This window comes from Macrobrachium rosenbergii, chromosome 30 (genome assembly GCF_040412425.1).
Source record: "Macrobrachium rosenbergii isolate ZJJX-2024 chromosome 30, ASM4041242v1, whole genome shotgun sequence".
Taxonomy (NCBI): Eukaryota; Metazoa; Arthropoda; class Malacostraca; order Decapoda; family Palaemonidae; genus Macrobrachium; species Macrobrachium rosenbergii.
Window position 1 is genome coordinate 1,466,173 of NC_089770.1, and position 25,855 is coordinate 1,492,027.

Below are 25,855 nucleotides of genomic sequence, written 5' to 3' on the forward strand. Positions count from 1 at the left end.
ATGTGTTTTGGAACCAGAATTTATATATATATAAATATATATATATGTATATATATATATATATATATATATATATATATATATATATATATATATATATTTATATACATATACATACATATATATATATATATATATATATATATATATATATATATATATATATATTTATATACATATACATATATATGTATGTATGTATGTATATGTATGTATGTAATGTATGTATGTATGTATGTATGTATGTATGTATGTATGAAATATTAGCAAAACCATATACAATACATAGCTCAGAAGCAAAATGAAAACCGCAATAAACTCGCGGTTTTAAAACGTAAAAAATAAAGCTTACTAATAAATAAAGCCAAAAACATAAAGATATTTAACAATCAAAGCAACAATTCAATTAATATATTGTAACCCATTCTGTAGGCCTTTGTACCATATCCAAAAAAAGATTATTGAAAAGCTTCATAATATTAACAAGTCGTTCCATTGAGGCTGGAAAGTTTTCTAGGGCAAAGTCCGACGGGACTGGCAATCTCATGCCCTTTCTAAGTGGATAAGTGAATAGGAATTAAGAATAAGAAAGATTCTTCTTCTTCTTCTTCTTCTTCTTCTTCTTCTTCTTCTTCTTCTTCTTCTTCTTCTTCTTCTTCTTCTTCCACCGGATTATATTTTAGACTTCTAATTATATTTTAGACTTCTAATTTTTATTTTCACATATGACAGAAACTCCACTTCTTCTTCTTCTTCTTCTTCTTCTTCTTTTCTTCTTCTTCTTCTTCTTCTTCTTCTTCTTCTTCTTCTTCTTCGACCACCAGATTATATTTTTTGGACTTCTAGAATTCTATTCCTAATTTTTATTTTCATATATGACGTAGAAACTCCACATTAACGTAAGTAAAATTTACAAAAAATTAAAATATTAAAATCTTTATCTTTTCCAAGATATGAAAAAATTCTTATTTTCCGATTTCTTGGCAAAACAGACATTTATTCATTCATTTATTTTTTGCTAGTTTTACCTATGTCAACGCGGAATTCTTATATGTCAGAAGCACGTATTTTTCACCACTTAAGTATTTGTCACTGTTAAGATATCAGTGACGAAGAGAAAGTTGATAAACTCAATCACAGGCATTTTATCTCACAGTCTTCCAGATTTTCTTACCGTCTGCCAAAATCGCATATTTCATCATCTGAAAAATTCAAATTAAAAGAAATATAAACTTCTCAAAGGATTTTTCTGAATATCACTGAATTTGATTTTTTTATTTTAATGATACTTTTTCAAGAATTCTGCAAATTTTTTGTGAAAGTATTTTAAATTTTAAGATTATTATTGTTGTCATATTATTGTTGTTTATTTTTATTTTATTTTTTTTTCTATTTTATTTTCATTCCTATTATTCTCTCCTTTAGTTCATTGCAAGATGTGAATTTTTTACTTTTATTTCAAATTTTTTGAAAATCGAAACTTTACTTTTATCTCTATTTTTTTAAAAAATCGAAACTTTTAACTTTTATTTCTATTTTTTGAAAATCGTAACTTTTACTTTTGTCTCTAATTTTTTTTTTAATCGTAACTTTTACTTTCATTTCTAATTTTTAGAAAATCGTAAATTTTACTTTTATTTCTGATTTTCCAAAAACTTCAGTGTTTTCAAAAAATATTGAATCGACTTACCTGAGGGTTTCTCGACGCATTTGTCTTCTTCGTAACTAAAGTACAAATCCTTAGGACAGGACATCAGAATCAAGTCCCACCCCTCCCGTTTTGGCTGAACGAGCATTCGTAGTAGTTGTCACATAAGGTTATGGTCCCCTGGGGGTACAGAGGGAAATTTATAAAGTTATGGTTCCCAGGTGGTGTAAAGGAAAATTTATGAAGTTAAGATCCCCTGGGTATGTAAAGGTAAATTGATAAAGTTATGGTCCCCGGGGGGGTACAGAGGGAAATTTATAAAGTTATAGTCTCCTGGGGGTGTAAAGGGAAATTTATAAAGTTATGGTCCCCTGGGGCATAGAGGGAAATTTATAAAGTTATGGTCCCATGGGGGTACAGAGGGAAATTCATAAAGTTATAGTCCCCTGGGGGTGCAATGGGGAATATATAAAGTTATGGTCCCCTGGGGGAACAGAGGGAAATTTATAAAGTTACGGTCCCCTGGGGGTGGAAAGGGAAGTTTGTAAAGTTTTGGTCCCCTGGGGGTACAGAGGGAAATTGATAAAGTTAACGTCCCCTGGGGGTGTAAAGGAAATTTATAAAGTTACGGTCCCCTTGGGGTACAGGGGGAAATTTATAAAGTTATGGTCCTGGGGCGTAAAAGAATAATTATGAAGTTATGGTCCCTGGGTGATGTAAAAGAATATTTATAAAGTTATGGAAGAATATTTATAAAGTTATGGTGCCTGGGGATAACTTTTATAAATATTCTTTACATCCCCAGGGGACCATAACTTTATCATTCTTTACGCCCCAGGGGACCATACTCACTTTCACTACGGGGGGTGTAAAGTGAAGTTTACATTAGCCGAGTCTCATCCTAATCCAGTTCTCGTTCATTCTAACACAGAACATTAAAATGGCATTAGATGTTAAAAGTACAAATTGGCCCCCAGGTTGGTAGCGCCATCAGCGCACCTCACGCGGTGCACTGTAGACATCAATTGAGGTTCTTTGCATCGTCATTTTACGCCCCTAGCTGCTGCAACCCCTCTCATTCCTTTTACTGTACCTCCGTTCACATTTTCTTTATTCGATCTTACTTTCCCTCAACCCTCTCTTAACAAATGTTATATTTCAACTGCCTTTCAAACCTTTTTCACTCTCAATTTTCCTTTCAGCTCTGAATGACCTTTGGTCTAAATTTTGTATTCCAATCCAAAATATAAACTGGAATTCTGGAATTGGAATATAAAATTTAGGCCAAAGACCAAGCAAGCACAGGCATCTATGATAAGGTCATTCAGCACTGAATGGGAATTGAGAGTACAGGGGGTCTTAAAGGTGTAACAGGAGGAAACACTTTTGCAGCTTCACTATGAAGGGGCTAGGATGTTGTGGGGTGTTATGTGGCCAGGTGTCAAAGACCGGCTGCTTGGGGTCAAAGACCTCCAAAAGGAGGTCAGGTCAGGGGAAGAAACGGCACTCTAAAATGGGCCTGCTGCGATTGATAGGCTGATGTATGACCCAAGTAAAACTGCTGGCATCAGATTGTACCCTCCTATTATTATTATTATTATTATTATTATTATTATTATTATTATTATTATTATTATTATTATTATTATTATTATTATTATTATTATTATTATTATACAATGACTTCCATTTCCAGTTTTCTCTTACCTTGTATCTTCCATCTGGAGTGCAAAGGAACAGCTGATTACAGAACTTCTCAGTGATCCAGTCAGCTGATGGTCTGAGGTTATCGAGGGTGCAATGGACGTAGAATTCCTTCGTGATATTTATCGTTGTAGGTCTGTTTGTTGTAGTTATGGGCACTGTTGTTGGGGGAGGAGTGGTTGTAGTTGTCGTAGGGGCTACCGTTGGCGTGGTTGTGTCCAAGAGTGGGCAGTTGGGGTTCACTGAAATGTAGAAAGTTAAAAATTATTTCAGTGGAAAGTGTTGAAGATTTAGCTTGTCTCTATGCGCAAGTAAGTGCATTCAAGGACACTTATATATCAATAAATTGATAAACGGTTATATCGTGTCCGTATTTCCAAGGACAGCTGAACAAATTACGGAAAATACATCGTTCTTTTGTAATATTTCAACCGACAGCTGGTATCTAAAGATCTGTTTACTTGCAGAAGCTTAGCTATTGTTTATGTGAGCTAGGCTGTGCATACCGTAAGTGAATTCCCTGTATTTTCAGTCTATTTATTTATCCACTCTTTATACATTCTGAAAATGATAAAACGACTGAAAAAGGCCATGTCAGCTTTAATTTTACCTTAAAAATTAAAAACAGTGGACTGAATCACCGCTGGAAAAGAGGCAAAACTCCTGGAAAGAAAGAATTCGCCAGCGAGTCTTCTTCTCTCTCCCCGCGGTACTTACAAGAAGGATCGTCGACGCAGACATTATTGTCCCTGTCGAAAACCTTCCCGTCTTCCTGCCCACACAGGAAGAACGCGGAGACGTAGATCCCGTCGGAGTAGCAACTGTTGCAAAGCACCCTTTCGCTCTCGCCTGGAAGACACGGCCTGTGGACGGCGCAGTTCTCGGGCTGGAAGGAACAGGAGAAGTTTTTGGTGACAGAAGGACTGGTGATCGTCTGCACTGTCGTCTCCAGAATGGTCGTTGTCGGGGAGGTGGTTTTTGGAGTGGTAGTCGTCCTGGGAGTTGTGATTGAAGTTGGTTGTGGTGGAGTAGGCCTAGGGGAGGCTAGGCCTCCACCACTACCACCACCAGTGCCACAGGGCGGCCCCGTGGCGAAGGGGAAGACGCATTGGTCTAGCTCGTCGGAGAAGACCGTTCCAGGCTCGCACTCGAAGTGGTAAGTCCAGTAGAAGCCGACATTCATGCGGTCGACGCATCTGGCGAATGAAATAGACATTATAAAATAAAACAAGATAAAGATATTATAAAATAAAAAAATAAAGACATTATAAAACTACAATGACCTTCAAAACAGTCTAATGAACACCATAATATCCTTTGAAAGCTTGAATTTCGAGTCAGCGGTCCCCCTGTGGTGGGCTTGTTCCATATGAGTAGGGTTCATCTTCTGAATAGTAATAATAATAATAATAATAATAATAATAATAATAATAATAATAATAATAATATTGTAATCAATAAGAAAACTAAAATAATGAATGAAATGTTTTTCGTAGTATGGATACCGAATTCAAACTCAGTTTTGAGTTCATTTAGAATTTTGAATTTTATTTGGTAGTACTCCAAGCTAGATGTGTCTGTCGGTCACGAATATGTATGTGCATGTATATATAATATGTGTGTGTATATACATACATACACACACACAGACACACACACACACACCAAACTTAAACATAGGACCAACATGTCACCCAAAACAAAACCATTCGTTCCTCGCAAAAATATAAATAAATAAACAAATTCAATGACCCTTAAAGATGCCACTAAAACTAAGTATCAGATACAATAAAAGCCGCAGGAACTCCATCAAGGACCTTTTAAAGTCTCGGCTCCGAGTCCTCAAGGAATCGAGGCCGGTCGTATAAAACTCTGTAGGACTTTGAAAGTCCTCGAAAGTATTTGAAAGTCTTTTAAAGTGAAGTCCGCTGCGCTCATAAATCCTTAAACGGCGGTTTGATATCCTGAGCTTTGAGATGGGGACATGTTTGACATTAAATTGCTCTGACTACAAATGAGAGAGAGAGAGAGAGAGAGAGAGAGAGAGAGAGAGAGAGAGAGAGAGAGAGAGAGAGAGAGATAAGAATTGAGGCAGGCTGCGACACGGCTTAAGTTTATGAATGCTAGAGACAAGAGTAATAACCTTTGAGGGAGGGAAGAATGAGAGAGAGAGAGAGAGAGAGAGAGAGAGAGAGAGAGAGAGAGAGAGAATGAGGGAGGGAAACAGGGCGAGAGAGATTGAGGGAGAGAGAGGGGGGAGAGAGAGAGAGAGAGAGAGATTGAGGGAGAGAGAGAGATTAAGGAAAGAAAGAAGGAGAAAGAGAGAGAGAGGAGAGAGAGAGAGAGAGAGAGAGAGAGAGAGAAAGAGAGAGAGAGAGGAGACGGTAATCATAAAGAACAAGAAAACGAACACGGAACACCAAGAGAAACAGACAGGGAACTCGTAAGCAAGAAAACGAATGAGCACTTAAAAGATCTTATCTCTCTCTCTCTCTCTCTCTCTCTCTCTCTCTCTCTCTCTCTCTCTCTCTCTCTCTCTCTCTCTACATTTACGACCCCGTCAAACATACCTGTAATACCAGGAACAATTCCTCGGATGGGGAAAAACTCCTTCCTTATCACAGGTGACCTTTGGCGACACGATGACGTCAGGATACCTAGGATCTGCAAAGAGAATAGGATATGGGTCAATTGCACTTCGAAAACGGAAGAGAAAGTCCGTAGGACCTCCTCTGTTAAGGAGGTAGAAAGAGGTAGAGAGGACCCTTTTTTTTTTTTTTGACAGCACGAAGGAATCGTATATTGCTTTCTTCTCTCTCTCTCTCTCTCCGGGAGGTTAAGATAATTTTTTATGGGTTAATTTTGTATGCGGTTTCTTTCAGATTTCTGAGTCTTCGTGCCCTTCTCTCTCTCTCTCTCTCTCTCTCTCTCTCTCTCTCTCTCTCTCTCTCTCTCTCTCTCTCTCTCTCTCTCTCATTTCAACCAATGATCAAATTCATTTGAATATAAAAGTGTTCCTTCTCTCACCCCACCCCTCTCTCTCTCTCTCTCTCTCTCCATTTGGGAGGATTTAATCTCACTCACCTCCAAACACGCCTATCATTATAGCCCACGACTTGTACTAGATTTCCATCGAAGCGCACAAACACACACATACACATACACACACATACACACACACTCAATACGCACACAAACACAAGATCACACAATCTCTTCCTAAACAATAAAGAACTTACATATAAAGCAGTTTAACTAGACGTCCCATAGATCTTAAACAGCTGTCAAGTAGACACACACGAGACCTTTGTCCAAAACTCTATTCGAGGTCACCAAACAATGGGAATATTGTCAAGGTGTTTTCCTTACCATGGTGAGGTTCGAACCCACGCATGCTCCGCAGACAGTTAGGTTAAAGCAGCTATAGTTAATTCATGTCGTGGATCACAGCTTAGTTTTAATATATTGTAAGTGATTTGATATATTTATGAGATATTTATAAGTTATCATCATAAGTGATTTAAGTATTATGTTATATTATTATTATTATTATTATTATTATTATTATTATTATTATTATTATTATTATTATTATTATTACAGGTAATCCAAATTGCCAAGGATTTAAGTATTAAATTCCCAATTATTATTATTATTATTATTATTATTATTATTATTATTATTATTATTATTATTATTATTATTTTATTATTATTTATTTTTATTCGAATGCACAAATATATGAGACATAAAAAAGGAATGTCTTAACTAAAGGAAATAACAAATAAAGCATCAGAGTTAAAGCTAATAAATGAATATATATATATATATATATATATATATATATATATATATATATATATATATATATATATATATATATGATATTGATTTATAATAAATATGTATGTATATATATACTGTATATATACAGACACGTAAAAAGATAGAGAAATGATAAATAAATACAAAAATACAAAAACTAAAATAAAACCTCTCTTAAATTTATGATAATTAACATTCCCAATACTGCAGAACCGTCGCGCTCACGCCAAAAAGAAATTCTGTGATTGATTGATTGTTGCAATTATCTGGCGTTAAGGACACGAACGACGTCGGCCGACCTAAAAGGAACGAACGTTCGGCAAGACGAATGCTGCGTCAGTCACCGACCTCACCGACCCTGACAGTTGTGACGCCAGATAATGAATCATAAATCAATGGGCGATGCTTCAGAGGAGTAGAGAGTCGTATTGATTGATGCGTGGAAGAAAAAAAATCGAAGCTAAAGATTTTGATCTTTTGAAATTTTTTATTTTTATTCTTTTGAGTTATTTTTTCTTTTGTTTTTTTTAGATTTTTGGTCGTCTGATATTTGAAGATGAATTGTTTTCTCTAAGCGAGATATATATATATTTATATATAATATATATATATATATATATATATATATATATATATATATATATATATATTTATATATATATATATATATATATATATATATATATATATATATATATATATAATATATATATGTATATATATTTATACTGTTATATATTATATATTTATATTATATATATTATATATATATATATATATATATATATATATATATAGAGAGAGAGAGAGAGAGAGAGAGAGAGAGAGAGAGAGAGAGAGAGAGAGAGCAATCACAATCACACACACACACACACACACACACACAAATCTTCATACCAATCAAAAATACTTGATGCTGACATCAATATTTCTTTACGTATCGCTTGTAAATTTATGCAAATAACGCACACCCCTAAACCACTTGTACACTAAACCTTTTTAAATAAAAAAACAAAAACATTTCCCACAAACCTCTAAACCCGTAAACCAAAAAAAAAAAAAAAATCTAAAACGCCCAGGAATACGCCAAGTGACCTCAAATATGAGTGTTTTACCGTAACATGTAAACACTACAACATCGCTCGTCTGCCTCGCGTGTCAACATCCGATAGATAAACATATATCTTCTCCACACCTTCGGGTGTGGCAGAATGTTGTCGGAACTCTTTTGAAAGATGGACTTTCTTGTACATTCTTTATTTCTTTATATATTTATTCGGTCGTTCACTCATTCTGTCGTATGTTTATCTTATCTACTTTTTTATTCTCTACTTTGGTTTTCTCTCTCGCAGTCCAGAGAGAACTTGACACCTGTGGGTGGGATAGCTTCACCAGGAATTTTCGTAAGATGGACTTTTATCTTGTTTTGCATATAATTCTTGCTTCTTTTAGTCTTATTCCTTGTGTTTTCTGTTTATCATGGGGTTGTTGATTATGTCTGAAGCATGCATACTAATTTCTTTAATATATATATTTTATTTGTAAATGTAAATTCCTTTTTTATACTTGTTCTTTAAAAGGAATCTAGAATCACTTTAACTGTCTGTTATACTTTGTTTTCCTCTAATTACTTTTATGTTCTATCCGTTCTCCCTGTTCTTTATGTTCTTCATTCATTGTGCTATACATTTATGAATTAGTTATCTACAAGTTTCTTCGGCGCAATCGAGTTTTCTGTACAGCCGCTACAGCGTATAATCAAGGCCACCGAAAATAGATCTATCTTTCGGTGGTCTGGGTATAATGCTGTATGAGCAGCGGCCCATGAAACTTTAACCACGGTCCGGTGGTGGCCTATCCTAAAATCTTTTATCAACTCTATTTATCTCTCTCTCTCTCTCTCTTCTCTCTCTCTTCTCTCTCTCTCTCTCTCTCCTCTCTCTCTCTCTCTCTCTCAGGTCAGCTGTGAGGACTAACGACCTCATTTGAACCATTCCCAAAAATGCCCCATGATCTACTTTCACCTTTTAACAAAGGTAGGTCTTTGACGCTTTTGTTTCAAGTTCCTCTCTCTCTCTCTCTCTCTCTCTCTCTCTCTCTCTCTCTCTCTCTCTCTCTCTCTGTGTGTGTATATGTATGCTTATATGTATATACATGTATATATATATATATATATATATATATATATATATATATATATAGATAGAGAGAGAGAGAGAGAGAGAGAGAGAGAGAGAGAGAGAGAGAGAGAGAGAGAGAGGGGGAAAGGTAATTACCTTGGGTCCAGGAATAGCTGCTTGGCAATCTTGGATCATAACCATCAGTACCATTAACAGCGTCGCAAAACCGACGGTCATCAAATTCCTCTTTAACATTGTGAGCGATTAGTCGATGACACCTGAAATAATAATAATAATAATAATAATAATAATAATAATAATAATAATAATAATAATGATAATGATAATAATAATAATTAAGTACAAAATTTGAAACAAAATATTATAAAATTATAAAACAAGTTCTTGGATAATAATAATAATAATAATAATAATAATAATAATAATTATAATATGATATAAAAAATTTCAGGAACATAACCACTGATAAAATAACACCTTTAATGCATCCCAAACGCATTAAAGAAAATTCGAAACATAAGATTTGCAACGCCAGAATGATAAAAAGCAATTAATCCCCCCCACCTCTGAACATGAAGCTGTAAGAGTTACGAGGAAAATGCAAATTAAATTCATCTTTCTCTTTTTCCGCGCTTGCGTGATTGCAAGCACTGATGTCTGAGGTCTCTTCAGTTCTAAAAGCTTATGCCTGTCCGCGCGATAAGCGCATGCGCGGACAAGCCGGGTCGGGCACGCAATCGTGCTTGCGAATGAATATATATAATATATATATTTATCATATTTTTTCAGTGGTATCTTTGTGTAAAGGTTTTTGAGGGTAATGGGTTTTTAAACATTTTTTATGCTTGTTTTTTAATGTGTGCTTGACTGTCGTTAATAGGTTTATGTATATTTATTTATGTGTATATATATGCATATATATATATATATATATATATATATGTATATATATATATATATATATATATATATATATATATATATATATATATATATATATATATATATATATATATATATATAGAAATAATCAACACACAATCATAAGGGAACAGAAATGAATTTCTGACTCACATCAGGATCGAACCCAGTGGCTCAGCTGGCAGCGGTCTCGTCTTCCAATAGAAAGACCTGGGTTCGATCCTGATGTGAGTCAGAAATTTATATATATATAAATATATGTATATGTATGTAAATCTAAATCTTTTTCAGAATCCCGAGATATCTTTGACAGCGGGAAGGGAAGACGCTTTGTTGAATCAGCAAATGGGCTATAATGCCCATATGGTGGTTGGCATAACGGCTATGCCCAATAGTGAGGGCCTCTTTACCCAATAGGATGAGGGCGTTGTACCAAAGTAAACGCCTTTTTTTTACAGTTGTGTGTTTACATATATATATATATATATATATATATATATATATATATATATATATATTTAAAATATTTTTTACAGTTAGGACCTACACCCGTTTCTTATTTTACTAATAATATATATATATATCATATACAATATATAATAATCATATATATATATATATATATATATATATATATATATATATATATATATATATATATATATATATATATAATATTCACCAAAATTGACGGAATACTTGACCACCAAATCGAAGATAAGAACACAATTGATGGCTGTCCAGTGGACGCCTCGATACCACACGTAAAAAAAAAAAAAAAAAAAGCTACCAGCCGATAAATATCTTTTTTATATTCTGCTTGCGTGCCTTCTCAAAACACTTCCTCGAAAGCACCGGGTATTTGCAGAGATAAAACGTCACATTTTGCGGCTTGCAGGAATGTCTTTACAAAATCAATCGGTTTGCTGGGGAAGTCTTAACTGATATTCAGTAAATGATGCATTTGTCCTGGACGTGGGGACAATGCACCTTTTTCTGTCCGCCCTCAGATCTTAAAAACTAGTGAGGCTAGAGGGCTGCAAGTTGGTATGTTGATCACCCACCCTCCGGTCATCAAACATACCAAATTGCAGCCCTCTAGCCTCGGTAGTCTTTATTTTATTTAAGGTTAAAGTTAGCCATGATCATGCGTCTGGCAACGACACAGTACAGGCCACCACGGCTGGCTGAGGTGGGCCGCGACTCATACAGCATTATACCGAGACCACCGAAAGATAGATCTATCTTCGGTGGCCTTGATTATACGCTGTACAGAAAACTTTATTTTTTTTTTACCTGGAAATGTGTTCAAAAACAACACAATTCTGTTACTTTGTTTTCATTATGGGAAATGAACAATCTCTCTGTTATCCGGACAAAACAACACTAATCTTTTCAATCCAGCTATCCGGACACAAAAGCTATGTATCAACCAATTTTATAACCCTAACTTTGTTTTCATTATCCGGACATTTTGGTTTATATAGCTAGCCTTTCCAATTTCTCTGTTATCCGGACATTATATGGAACCTATCTTTGGTTTTATTATCCGGACATTTTCGTTTATATAACTAATCCTTTCAATTCCTAAATTATCCGGACACAAAGCTATGTATCAACCAATTTTTATAACCTATCTTTGGTTTTATTATCCGGACATTTTCGTTTATTTAAAATTATCACAAAGCTATGTATCAACAATTTGTCTTTGGTTTTATTATCCGGACATTTTCGTTTATATAACTAATCCTTTCAATTCCTAAATTATCCGGACACAAAGCTATGTATCAACCAATTTTTATCCGGACATCAACCTCCGCGTATACCACCTTTCCACGTGAGGTTTCCCTCTTATCCGGATAAACACTGCTTTTTCCTAAAAGCACATATATAACATTTTGTATATATTAGAAAACTTAGAGTGTTCCTTCGTCCGAAACCGTATCCGGCTTCCTACGCGCATTTTGTCTTTTATTACTTTTCCGTTGCCTCACCCGAGAATCAAAGATGGTAACCCTACCCACTGTATATATATAGCTTCTGATACCCATCCGCTTATTCGCTGCGACTCTTTAATATGCAGATTTAAGTCGCTTATGGAAATGTTCGTTTTGTCCGCCTGGTGGATTTTAAAAGCGCATTGGAACGCGTGGAAATTGGATAAGAGGGTCTATACAGTCTTCGAGGCTTATTCAGAGGTCCGCTTGGAAGGGTTCGGGATTGGGGGAGGCAGAGTCTCTTTTTTGGCTTATAACCATTGCTCTCTCTCTCTCTCTCTCTCTCTCTCTCTCTTCTCTCTCTCTCTCTCTCTCTCTCTACTTTTAACCATTGCTCTGTTAACTTTTAATCATTGCTCTCTCTCTCTCTCTCTCTACTTTTAACTATAGTTCTGTCTGTTAACTGTTAACCATTGCTCTCTCTCTCTCTCTCTACTTTTAACTATTGTTCTGTCTGTTAACTTTTAACCATCTCTCTCTCTCTCTCTCTCTCTCTCTCTCTCTCTCTCTCTCTCTCTCTCTCTCTCTACTTTTAACTATTGTTCTGTCTGTTAACTGTTAACCATTGCTCTCTCTCTCTCTCTCTCTCTCTCTCTCTCTCTCTCTCTCTCTCTCTCTCTCGATTTGTAACCATTACTCTCTCTCTCTATAGATTAGTTAACTGGCTCGGTTCTGCCCTGATTTAAAGCAATTCCCTTAAACAACAACATAAATCCATCACAGCTTCGAAACATCGAGGAGAATTCTAATCAGGTTAAAACATTAGAATTCCGCGGTAGCCTGAACGTGTCAAGGACATTCTAACTTTCAGAATAAATCTAACCAAAGTGGAATTCTAGAATTCCAGTGTTTCCTTAAAGGCTGACAACAGTTATCGATCTTTGCATACGGTAATGAGATTCCTATTTTAATAGTGGATAGCTGAGTTCGACGTCTGGTCATATATGAGAGAGAGAGAGAGAGAGAGAGAGAGAGAGAGAGAGAGAGAGAGAGAGAAAGGAAGTCTGACACTCGGTGTTTTAGATAGACGGACAGATGGCGTTTGACATTAAATGTCTGAAGAGGAGAGAGAGAGAGAGAGAGAGAGAGAGAGAGAGAGAGAGAGAGAGAGAGAGAGAGAGAGAGTCTGATACTGGTGTTTAGACAGATAGATAGATGGGTAGATGGCATTTGATATTAAATATCTAGAGAGAGAGAGAGAGAGAGAGAGAGAGAGAGAGAGAGAGAGAGAGAGAGAGACTAAATCGTTCTTACAAGTCGAACAATAAAACTCAAAACACAAAAAAAAACTACGACAAGATTCGTATGCAAATCAGATTCGGATTGATCATGACATTTTCACCAATAATATTTTTCCAGAAATTCTTTTCGGGCGGAAAGACAAGAACGCAATAATATTCTTTTGACTCTTTTATTATCAGAATGAACTTTAGCAATGACCTCTTCCAATACATGAATGGACGAATAAATGAGTTTTCGTTTGAAAAGTGTTAAAGTTATAGAGGAGTTTTTATAGGAATACAGGTGTTTGCGGAGGTTTTAATTATTTTGGGCATCGGTGGAGATTTCTATCAGCGATCATACTTTTTTTTTTTTTTTAGATTTTAATCTTTCCTTCATTTTGATGTTTTATTATAATTGCTATCAGTGTTAGCTTCGAGTTTCTCCCCGAGAAGATAAGGGTTTTAATCGGTTTTCTGTTTGTTCATAATTTTCTTTTTTATTTTTTTTTATTTTTTTATTTTTTTCTAGAAAATCTCTGCATCATATCGTCTAATTTCACAAAAATAAATTCTATTTCTTTGTAAATTTTTTAACATTATTTTTTTAAACTAAATTCTTTTGAAAAAATTTTTATCACACCTAATTCCACAAAACATTTGTTTCTTTATAATATTTTTTAACATGATTTTGTATTTTTAAACAATTCTTTTTTAGAGATTTTTTTAATCACACCTAATTCCACAAAAAAATTTTATTTCTTTATAATTTTACAATATAATTTTATATTTTTAAAACAATTTTTCTGGACAATCTTTTTTTATCACACCATATAATTCCTCAAGAAAAAAAAATAAGAATATAAATTTTCTTCATTAATCTCCGAAAGCATTAACCGATTACATTTCTTATAACAAATCAGGAAGGTCGGAAATCGTAATTCTTCCATACAAGTTTTCGATCTTATTGTCCCCAAAACGGAACAAAATCCCGCATAAGGAATCCGCTTTTTGCACCTCAAGTTTTATTGCCCTGCTAATAGAAACTCTCTCTCTCTCTGTCTCTCTCTCTCTCTCTCTCTCTCTCTCTCTCTCTCTCTCTCTCTCTCTCTCTCTCTCTCTCTCGTCGGCATTTATTGCTTTGACCTATTGGCCAGCACTCCATAGGTCAGCCACGAAGTTGGGTCACGATGGAAACTTGCGGAATCCGCCGTTAACACATTCCTCGGTTTTAAGGATTCTTTTTTACCCATAATGCTTTTATCTCTCTCTCTCTCTCTCTCTCTCTCTCTCTCTCTCTCTCTCTCTCTCTCTCTCTCTCTCTCTCTCTCTCGTTTAGCTCTAGATATGTGTCTATATATATGTGAATACGTTTTCGATTTTTTTATATCAAGTCTCTCTCTCTCTCTCTCTCTCTCTCTCTCTCTCTCTCTCTCTCTCTCTCTCTCTCTCTCTCTCTCTCTTGTAGCTCTAGATATGTGCATACGTTTTAGTTTTTTTATATCCAAGGCTCTCTCTCTCTCTCTCTCTCTCTCTCTCTCTCTCTCTCTCTCTCTCTCTCTCTCTCAAATCAAACGCCTTCTCTCTCTTTCGTTCTCTAAAGCTTCATTACCGAGAGTTCTCTCTCACGTTAAGTATCAAAACTTCCTCTCTCTCTCTCTCTCTCTCTCTCTCTCTCTCTCTCTCTCTCTCTCTCTCTCTCTCTCTCTCAACTCTTCAAAACGAGACAGACACCTCCCGACTCTTATCGGTCCTCGGCACCCCGCAAGGCGAGTATCCCAATGACGTCGGAATGAGAGGTGAAATGCACAGGAATGGATTTAACAGCGCAGGAATAAGAATTTGAATTTTTTTGACGGATATGTTACTAGGGAAGGCATTTCAGATGCTTTGTGGCTCGCGTCTTGATTTTTGCGATTTCGGTGCGTGTGGAGAATTAATGAATTGCTCGACCTTGTAAAATATCGCGTCATTTCTGCTATTTTTTTATCGACTTTTTTTTTTGTGGGTATGAGGCTGCTAGACCCACGCCTCCCTTTACCCTAGAAACAATCAATATGTTTGGGGGTTCGACGCGCAGTTGATGGGATAGTGTGTGTGTTATTAGGGTAAACGATACCAATAATATCCTCTGATAGAAGAAATATAAAGAATGGGAGAGGAGAAAGATTTAGATAAAATTGACACCTTCTTCGATCTTATACTTGAAAGAAAGAGATTTAAAAAGGAAGATTATATATCTTATATAAAGGAAGATAATATATATATATATATATATATATATATATATATATATATATATATATATATATATATATATATATATATATATATATATATATTAAAAATAAGAGATGTATTCTGAAGCCATCTGTCGTCCCTTCAAAAATAAAAATTGTTTAGCACATTGTCTTCAAGCGAAAGAAAATAGAAAAGAATCTATTGGCGATTCGATAGATCCTTCTCTTATCAGCCGAACAGAGAATAAAATTCTTTTGCTTGTTGTTTCCTGGGGAAAAAAATTAACAAAGAAAAAAATGTTTATCGAATATATGACCGAATGACCTAGGTCTGAGGTTGGCCCGATATTCAGTTCAATAAAGAAGAAAAATAAGATAGAAAAACACGAGTATTTTCTATTTCCTCGGTGGGAAAAATTAACGAAAAAATACGTTACCTGGTTTAAAAATTCCCTTCACCGAACGATGAAGGCAAACATCTGGAAACCCCAAAAAAAAAGACAAACAAAACAGAAAAAAAACATTCGGACAAACAAGCGAGTCTATAAATTTTCTCAACGCATTCCCGACCCTCAAAAACACAGCGTTTTCGTTCGACGACACGCGGGCCTCTATAATTGGAGGGTCAGGTGTTTGAGCGTGCGATACGTCAAGCAACCGCCGCCCATGGGTAGGACAAATAAGGAATAAGGATTTCTAACGGGCTGTTGTTGACAAGGCATGTCAAGGCTCTGTGTGTGTGAACGAGTCAGTGATTCTGCAAGTTTTAATATATTTTTGAACATGAATAAAAAATGAGTATCATTTTTTTATTTATATTAATATTTGGGGTTTCGTATCTGTGAATATTTAGAGCTGTGTAGAATTCAAGATTTTGTTCAGCTATTTTTGATATATTTGTGAAGTGTTTGGGTATCATTTTTTTATTACTGATATTAATATTTGGAGATTCATATTCATAAATAGTTAGAAATATGAAAACTTCAAGAATTTGCTTCGTGGATTCAGCGTCTCTGAATACAATCATCTTTGGGTCAGGTTATAGTTTTAATTTTTATTATTTATTTTCATTAATATTTGGAGATTCGTATATATAAATATTTAGAATTGTACAAAGTTCAAGAATCTGTTTCGTGGATTCAGCGTCTTTTGAATAAAATCATTTTTGGGTCAGGTCGCATTTTTATCTTTTATATTATCTGTTTTCTTACAAAGAACGAGGAACTTTTGTGCATTTTCCAACAATGCTAGGAACTTCCTGCTCTCTCTCTCTCTCTCTCTCTCTCTCTCTCTCTCTCTCTCTCTCTCTCTCTCTCTCTCTGCGAACATTAAAATAGCTGGGCATTGTTGCAGGGTGCCGGGCAAAAAATAACAATTGTGTTCAGTTCATCAAAACAATGTCTGCAATTTTACGAGCATAAGTTTAGAATTTCAGTATTTGGTATCCATGGATTTTAATTTGAAGACATGACATCTTCTTGTTTATACAGCAGTAAAAATGTGCCTATTTTTTTTTTTTTTCAATGAATAGATAACTTTTGCAGATGGAAATGAAATTGTAGTAAGAAAGTATGTACATGTAAATATATACACACAAATATACAAATATATGTATATATATATATATATATATATATATATATATATATATATATATATATATATATATATATATATATATATATATATATATATATATATGTAATGTACCTGCAAAAGTTCAAAAACAAAAACAAAAATGTCCCCTGAAGCATCTTCCAGATAAAAAAGTTGTCGAAATGATTAAACTATGCGAAAGATTCCATGCCCCGTTATCACCGCAATGAAGAAGAAGAAGAAGAAGAAGAAGAAGAAGAAGAAGAAGAAGAAGAAGGGGAGGAGGAGGAGGAGGATGAGGAAGTAGAAGAATTATGAAAAACTGCAAAAGTAGTGCCTCAACTAGAGTAGAATCATGGCGTCCTACCAGCATTTAAACACTTTCAAAGTCAACAAACCTAACTGGTTCGTAAGTCGGGGAATTAATTGTGAGAATTGCTGTCTTCGTGGAAGCTGCTCTGTTTCGAGACGACGGGAAGTCAGGACCTCCCGAACGTATCTCCCTGAAGGTGCAATTAAAAACCAATTTCGTCTGAGATCAGGCAAGCGCCACTAAGGGCACCTTGGCTGAAGATACGAATGTCTTAACACTGGTTATTGGATGGAAACTCCCTGTTTCAGAGTTTATGCTTGTGCGAAGGCATTACTGTTTAGGAATCTCGTGTTTAGGAATGTTGGAACGTAAACAGGTTACTGGAGGTTAGATGTTGCCATTCAGATGTTTGGAAATATTCCATTTTTAATATTTTTGTATATCTCTGGTCGCGTTGCGGTGAAACTGTTTATTGCGCAGGGATTGTGCAATAAACAGGCTCACCATACAAGTTATAGTGAGCCTGTTTCTAACACAGGAATTTGCACTGTCAAAACGATATAAGTTATAGTGAACCGGTTTCAAAACAGGAAACTGCACTATAAAAACGATGCAATGAAACCGCACTTTAAAAACGATACGAGTTATAGTGAACCTGTTTCAACAGGAATTTGCACCATAAAGCAATATAAGTTATAATGAACCTGTTTCATCACACAGGAATTGCACTATCAGAAAGATGCAAGTTATAGTGAACCTGTTCCAAAACAGGGAACTGCACTATAAAAATGATACAAGTTATAGTGAACCTGTTTCAAAATAGAAAACTGCACTATAAAAATGATACAAGTTATAGTGAACCTGTTTCAAAACAGGAAACTGTACAATGAAAAGAATATAATACATATATCACGATTTGAACAACCACAAAGAACAAAATCTTGCTAACAATTCCTCCTTGTGAGAACAGAATCAATTTCCCTTTAAAAATGTCCACAATTTCTTTCCTTAAAAGAATGACTGCAATTTCGTCCCTTCAGCCATTCCCTTCCTCATTGTCTAGCCAGGTAAGAGAAGGAGGTACGTACCCTCTCGCCTCTCTTGGCCAATTACCCCATACCTGAGGTCCCAATCACCTGTGTGATCTCTTGTCTTGAAGGGTTTGCAGACATGGTACCCTTGGTATCATTGCTCGCCCAAAAATAGATGCGATGTTGTCTTTTTTTTTATACTGTAGTCACCGTTGTAATGGTTGTAATGTCACTCAGTCAAGCGATGTTATGAAATTATTTTTTTGTTTTTATAGTTATTTATTCCAGTGAAATTATATATTTTCTTGTAGATCATGTAGAGTTTATTTATGTTTTCTTGTTTTTATGATTATTTATTTGCATTATATTATTCCTTTTCTTGTATTGTTCTGTTGTATAGAGATGTCTCCGTGTATATTTTAAATAATAATAATAATAATAATAATAATAATAATAATAATAATAATAATAATAATAATAATAATAATCCCTCGTTGAAGGGAAAGTTTCTTATGATATATATATATTATATATATATATATATATATATATATATATATATAGAGAGAGAGAGAGAGAGAGAGAGAGAGAGAGAGAGAGAGAGAGAGAGATACGAACCTTGTCACTATAAAACAACACACACACACACGTATAGTAACAAGCGATACTCCTATACACACTGTCACTAAACACTCAAAACAAACTGCTAAGCTCACCACCGGACATATCTATATATATAGGGGCTTAGTGGCCCGCCTACTCTAAGCTCCAAATCCTCCTTTCACTCGTGCGCAGGTTAATGAGATCCGCCAATCACATCACCTTTTCCCCCTGGTGTAGGGGGATGTACGGGCCACTGGTTGGGGACCACGATTTGGGGGCCACTATTTGGGGACCACTAGTTGGGACCACTATTTCAGTTTGGGGACCATTATTTTTGGGTCACTATTTTGGGACCACTATTTTAGTTTGGGGACCATTATTTGGGGGCCTCTATTTTAGGACCACTACTTAGGGACCACTATTTTAGTTTGGGGACCATTATTTGGGGGCCACTATTTTAGGGACCACTATTTGGGAACCACTGCTCGGGGACCATTATGTGGGGACCACTATTTAGGGACCACTTGTTTGGGGCACTACTCGTGGGCCACTATTTGAAGACCACTAGTTTGGGATCACTTTTCGGGGGCCCACAAGTTTATGACCACTATTTGGGGACCACAATTTGGGTGCCACTATTTGGGGACCACAATTTGGTGGCCACTATTTGGGGACCACAATTTTGGGGCCACTATAGGTGAACCAACAAAGTCAGTAAAAAAAAAGGGGCGGGGGCCACCAATCACCTTACACTATTAACATATTTCCGTTGCTCGATGGGAGCTCGAGGACTACGGTTGGTTGGGGACCACCACTCAGGGGCCACTAATCGGACCACTACCCGCGGTCATTAATAATGCGTGGCCGTTGTGACTTACAACAGACCGCCAGGTAGGTAGCTGTCTGTATGCGACCGCTGTGATTATATCAACAGACAGGTGTACTGACATAATGTGAAATGTAAGATTTGCACCGCTGGTTGAAGGAGCTGATAATTTAGCAAAATGAGAGAGAGAGAGAGAGAGAGAGAGAGAGAGAGAGAGAGAGAAATGCTATCTCTCTCTCTCCCTCTCTCTATCGTCAATGGGCGGCTATAAAATCTAGAATAGGACCACATATTTCCAGCGTAGCGGTTCTCTCTCTCTCTCTCTCTCTCTCTCTCTCTCTCTCTCTCTCTCTCTCTCTCTCTCTCTCTCTGTGACGTCATGTTTCGGCGGGTGAAAGTTCGGACTTCGAGGCGGAAATACCCCCAAACGTCCTGCCTACGAATGTCGTCAGAACATTGCCAAAAAAAAAAAAAGAAAGAAGAAAAATAAAATATGAAAGGAAGGTCCGGACTGAAAGATTGAGAATTCCTTGCAACCTTCTCCGTCTTCTGACTCACTGTAACTCTCACCGGATGCTTTATGTAAACGCAACCAGGATGTGTGACGCCATTTTTATTACCCTCTCAATAACTGGTCTTCTTTCAGTTTGACAGTTTCGTCTTGACGTGTTTTTTATTTATGGGTAATTCTCTCGTTTATGGAGATGATGTATGTTTTATTCAGTTGCCTTACAGTGAAGGATATTCCTTCTTGTCGTCTATTTGCTTATATTTCACCAAATTTTAAACATAATTTCATTAATTTTTAGGAATTTAAAACCTCATTTGATTTTCCCGCCCGAAGGTGAATTTAGGCTCTCGTTTGATTTTCCCGCGCAATTATCGTAGGCAAATCAGTTTATAGTCCTAGTTGAAGCACCTTTCTTTAGACTCATATAACCAGTTCCAGCGGCTCTTAGGCCTTATACCAGCACGTCACATTGTCCCGTGAGTGATGAGGCTTCATAAAATAAGAGTAGGAAGGCTTTGTGTAGACCTCCGGGCACTGCCCAGCTGACAGAGCCGCCTAATTGCTGATTATGTTCTCGAGAACGTCAGCTAATCGCCTGCCAGTCTTGTTTTTACTCTCACGCCGATCGCTCGCTTAATTAGCTCCTGTCTGGGCTAGCAGTTGTAAACAGCGGGGTTATAATCTTGTTAGGCTACCCTATAAGAAAGACTTTCTCTCTCTCTCTCTCTCTCTCTCTCTCTCTCTCTCTCTCTCTCTCTCTCTCTCTCTCTCTCTCTCTTAATGCCTGTCTTTTATGACTATACGCGTGTTTGTGTGTTTCTGGTACGTTCGTGCATTACTCTCTCTCTCTTTCTCTCTCTTTTCTCTCTCTCTCTCTCTCTCTCTCTCTCTCTCTCTCTCTCTCTCTCTCTCTCTGTATTCCTTTGTGTGTTCTGATACGTTCTTTCATTACTCTCTCTCTCTCTCTCTCTCTCTCTCTCTCTCTCTCTCTCTCTCTCTCTCTCTCTCTCTTTATGCCTGTAGTTCTTTGATGACTGTGCATTTGTGTATATCCAATACTCTCTCTCTCTCTCTCTCTCTCTCTCTCTCTCTCTCTCTCTCTCTCTCTCTCTCTTTCTCTCTCTGTAGTTCTTTGATGACTGTGCATTTGTGTATATCCTATACTCTCTCTCTCTCTCTCTCTCTCTCTCTCTCTCTCTCTCTCTCTCTCTCTCTCTCTCTCTCTCTCAGCCTAAAAAATTATATTAAGCGCATCAAAATATACAAATAACAGCCTCTGTATCGCACAGAAAAAAAATTTGCGATACAACAATGATTATGTGGGATACATAGCAATGAAAGTACCCCACTGGAATTACTTCCAGCCGAATGAAGGTATCTTATGAATAGTCAAACACTGTTTGTTACGATCATAATAACGACAGATAAAAAGCACTTTCACTCATTAAAGCTAGATAGAGAAAATTATTATTATTATTATTATTATTATTATTATTATTATTATTATTATTATTATTATTATTATTATTATTATTAAAGTAAGATCAATAAATCTGGACACAGAAAAATGCGATGAAACGGAAACAGAAATCTTTAAAAACAGTCATTTCCAACAATACAAGAGAGAGAGAGAGAGAGAGAGAGAGAGAGAGAGAGAGAGAGAGAGAGAGAGAGAGAGAGAGAGATATTTTCTCCAACGGTTTATGACTAAGGGAATCCGCCCCTAATATAACCACTCGATGGTTTGAAGTAATGAGCTGACATTTTTATAAATACTCTCTCTCTCTCTGACACTGTATAGCCTATATTATGTATGAATGTATATGTTCAGTGAATTTACACATTGCATGCAAGAGAATCTCTCTCTCTCTCTCTCTCTCTCTCTCTCTCTCTCTCTCTCTCTCTGACACTGCACATTTTATATATGAGCATGTATGTATGTATGTATGTATGTATGTGAAGGCTCAGTGAATTTACACACTGCGTGCAGAAGCATTAGTTTCACCAGTCAAAATCCGTTATGGCTATTATGTATAATTGAAATACATTTCTCCCTCAGTGCCATTATTTAATTTTTGGTTATCATGTCTGCAAAATTTTAGGCAACAGTCCATTACAATCTCTTTCTCGAAGCTGACGGTAAAAATCCACAGCAGATATCATTCTCACAGTAATCTAGCCTACCTGTCGGGACAACTGAATTTATAATGATTCAAGGTGATGGCTATGGTGTTAGCTAGTTGCAGAAATAGGATTAATAGTAGAGGATTGGAATGCTGGAACGTAAATTTACGCCGAAGGACAAGCACTGGGACCTATGATGGTCATTCGGCGCTGAAACGGAAATTGAGAATTCAAAAACAAAACGTGGAATTAAACCTAATGCCCAGTCCATGGTAATGACGACGAAGTGTGAGATAGTAAATATTAATGAAAGAAGTGATAATTGGGTGTGCATGAAGAATCGATGAATGCATTAATAAAGAATACCCTGTAAAATGATGTGGAAAGGCCTCTATAATTAATCCCATTTTTTTTTTAAGTTTTTAAGTTTTCCAGCCAAAGTGTCTCAGTTTCTGCTACACTGTATCATATCAAAACTTCAACCGTCTGTGTTGTCACATTTTCAGACCAAGTTTTCCCAGAAGATAGCTAATTAGAAGCTCTAAATAACATGGAAATAACCTGAAGCCCATTGTCTCAGAATGGGGAAAGAAATTACCTTCGTGACTCGAACCAGAACACGGCAATAAAACCTACCTACTGTCATAAAAAGCAGAAGAAGAAGACGAACGAGACTTCAGGTAAACGAAGCCTTGACGAAGCCAGACGAGATATTTTCGCAGCCGAGAAGATCGAGCCAGCGAGCGGGCGAGCGAGCGACAAGCGATCTCCTCGGGACCTTGGAAGAAAGGAGGAAGGAAGATTACCGACAGGCGGCGCGCGCAACCTTTCCCTACGCGTCACGGGATCCCACTGGGCAACTTTCTCCGCCCATACCCGCTGATTACAACTTCAGCCGGGACTTTGCCAAATCCGGATCGTTAGCGACCCTCCTTCTCTCCTTTATCGCGCCTTTGCGTGGTGTGGGGTTCTTCTTCTGGGGATCCCCCCACCCCCAACCCAACCTTTCTCCCCCTTTCCACAAAACAATGGGCCAACTGCAGCAGGATGGAAAGGTGTTAAATTGACGGTATGATTGACGTCTGAGTTGACAGGTGGTGTTTGGCCAACTCTTAACGTTAAACGCCTTCCTAGAAATTATTCTTGTGAGGTGAGCTGGTGAACAGTTATGTCGTATTTACCCTTCGTCATTCTTCTTGTATTTTAATGATTTACCGATATTTTTATATATTTATCTAGTAATTTAATTTATTGTTTTTTTTTCTTTTTTTTTATTAAGCCATCTCTTCTTTCTGTATTTTCCTTTACCTTCTGTTACTGGTTTTAATGGACTCCATGTTCTTTGGAAGCTTGAATTTCAAGTCAATGGCACCTTGGGTGGGCTTGTTCCTTATGAATAGGGTTCGTCATCTGAATGAATAATAATAATAATAATAATAATAATAATAATAATAATAATAATAATAATAATAATAATAATAATTCTTTCTAATGAACACCATAATATTCTTTGGAAGCTTGAATTTCAAGTCAGTGGCCCCTTTGGTGGGCTTGTTCCATATGAATTGGGTTCATCTTCTGAATAATAATAATAATAATAATAATAATAATAATAATAATAATAATTTATCAAATTTCCGTCTTTTTCTTTATTTTTTGTCGATATCTCGCGTAATCTGAGTTAATACACATGCGTATATACGAGTATATACACTGTGTGCATTATAGCATGATTCAACCTCCAGGTTGAACAGTGAAAATATGTAGGAGTTGAAAGAAATCAAAGAATATGCTCCGCTTTTGGATAGATAGGAAGACCTATTCTTCAAAGAATAGGTCCGTATTCGCCAGTGCCTCGTACTGACTGTCGTTATTCTATTGAAATTACAACTAATGTGACCTTCCCATTTATGAACTCATTGATGAAGTTTAGCGCCATTTTTCTTGGGGTATTTTTGAGAGAAGAAGAACAAAAACAAAAAGTAACAGTTAAGGACATACCCCTGCCAAGACCGCTAAGATTTGTCGCCGAGATTCCTCTGTGTTTTAACAAGATATCTCGAGAATGGCCCATCAAAATTCGATGGAATTTGACAGGTATATTCAGCAAGCACCTTTCTCGAGGTGATAAACTTTTGGGAGAAATCGATATACTTTCAGAGGGTCAACTGATAGATATATGCGCCAATTTGCATCCAATTCTGTCAGGCCGTTCTTGAGATATCTTGCCAAAGCACAGACGCAGACATTGTGAAAACCTGACATTCTCCCAGTTTCTGATAAGAGAAGGTGACTGAGGTGCACAGTCCGTCTCGGCGATAAACGATGTTTTCAAGCAATTCCAAATTGTCCAAGCAATTGCTTTCATAAACAAGTATGAGGTGTTCGAAGCCCATCACAATATTGGGCATTGCTTGCAGTCCGCCCTCCCAAATAGGCGAGGGTTTGACGCTGTTACCTGTCACATATGCAAATGCCGCGGAGATAAATCGTGTCCATAATTCTCGTCGTTTCTGGGGCGGTTTTAAATCCGGTGGTGCCTCCTTGTTTGTAACATTTAGCGCGATCGAAGGTGTGTGCGGTTTGGAGAATTTCCGTCGAATGGATACGTGTGGTTACCGGTATTGACTAGTTTGAATGGACAAGTTGCAAATGGAATATTTCAGTTCGATGAACTCTCGGCGGTTCCTAGCAGTGATTAAGTTGTATTAAAAAGGATTTTTTTTTTAAATCCGCGATTTTATCATAAATCTGAATATGAGACAAAAAAAGTAATGCAGCTATTTATATTCGATATTTGATTTGAGAGCTGATATAACTTTTTTTTAGTTTTCTGTAAAAGAAAACTATTGAGATAAAACCTACTGAGGCTAGAGGGCTGCAAATTGGTACGTTGATCATCTACTCTCCAATCATCAAACATGCCAATTTGCAGCCCTCTAGCCTCAGTAGTTTTTATTTTATTTAACGTTAAAGTTAGCCATAATCGTGCGTCCGGCAACGATATAGGCCAGGCCACCACCGGGCTATGGTTAAAGTTTCATGGGGCGCGGCTCATACAGCATTATACCGAGACCACCGAAAGATAGATCTATTTTCGGTGGCCTTGATTGTACGCTGTACAGAAAACTCGATTGCGCCGAAGAAACTTTAGC

At 36.4% G+C, this 25,855-nt stretch overlaps 1 protein-coding gene across 1 annotated transcript; it reads right to left on the reverse strand.

The window, feature by feature from the left end:
• Positions 1-768: 768 nt before the first annotated feature.
• LOC136854899 (integumentary mucin C.1-like) lies at positions 769-6,037 on the reverse strand. Its single transcript, XM_067131432.1, has 5 exons — positions 5,923-6,037; positions 4,070-4,548; positions 3,356-3,594; positions 1,691-1,828; positions 769-1,202 (listed from the first exon to the last, which is right to left on the reverse strand). The coding sequence occupies exons 2-4, from the start codon at positions 4,533-4,535 to the stop codon at positions 1,760-1,762; spliced, it is 774 nt and encodes a 257-aa protein (XP_066987533.1). The 5' UTR covers positions 4,536-4,548; positions 5,923-6,037; the 3' UTR covers positions 769-1,202; positions 1,691-1,759.
• Positions 6,038-25,855: the final 19,818 nt, after the last annotated feature.

Excerpts from the sequence above, each read along its gene's own strand:
- LOC136854899 (XM_067131432.1), bottom strand. The coding sequence starts at position 4,535 with ATGAATGTCGGCTTCTACTGGACTTACCACTTCGAGTGCGAGCCTGGA. Across the intron at positions 3,595-4,069 it reads CTGCGTCGACGATCCTTCTT|TGAACCCCAACTGCCCACTC; the intron begins GTAAGTACCGCG and ends TCTACATTTCAG. Across the intron at positions 1,829-3,355 it reads CTCCAGATGGAAGATACAAG|GGGACCATAACCTTATGTGA; the intron begins GTAAGAGAAAAC and ends CTGTACCCCCAG.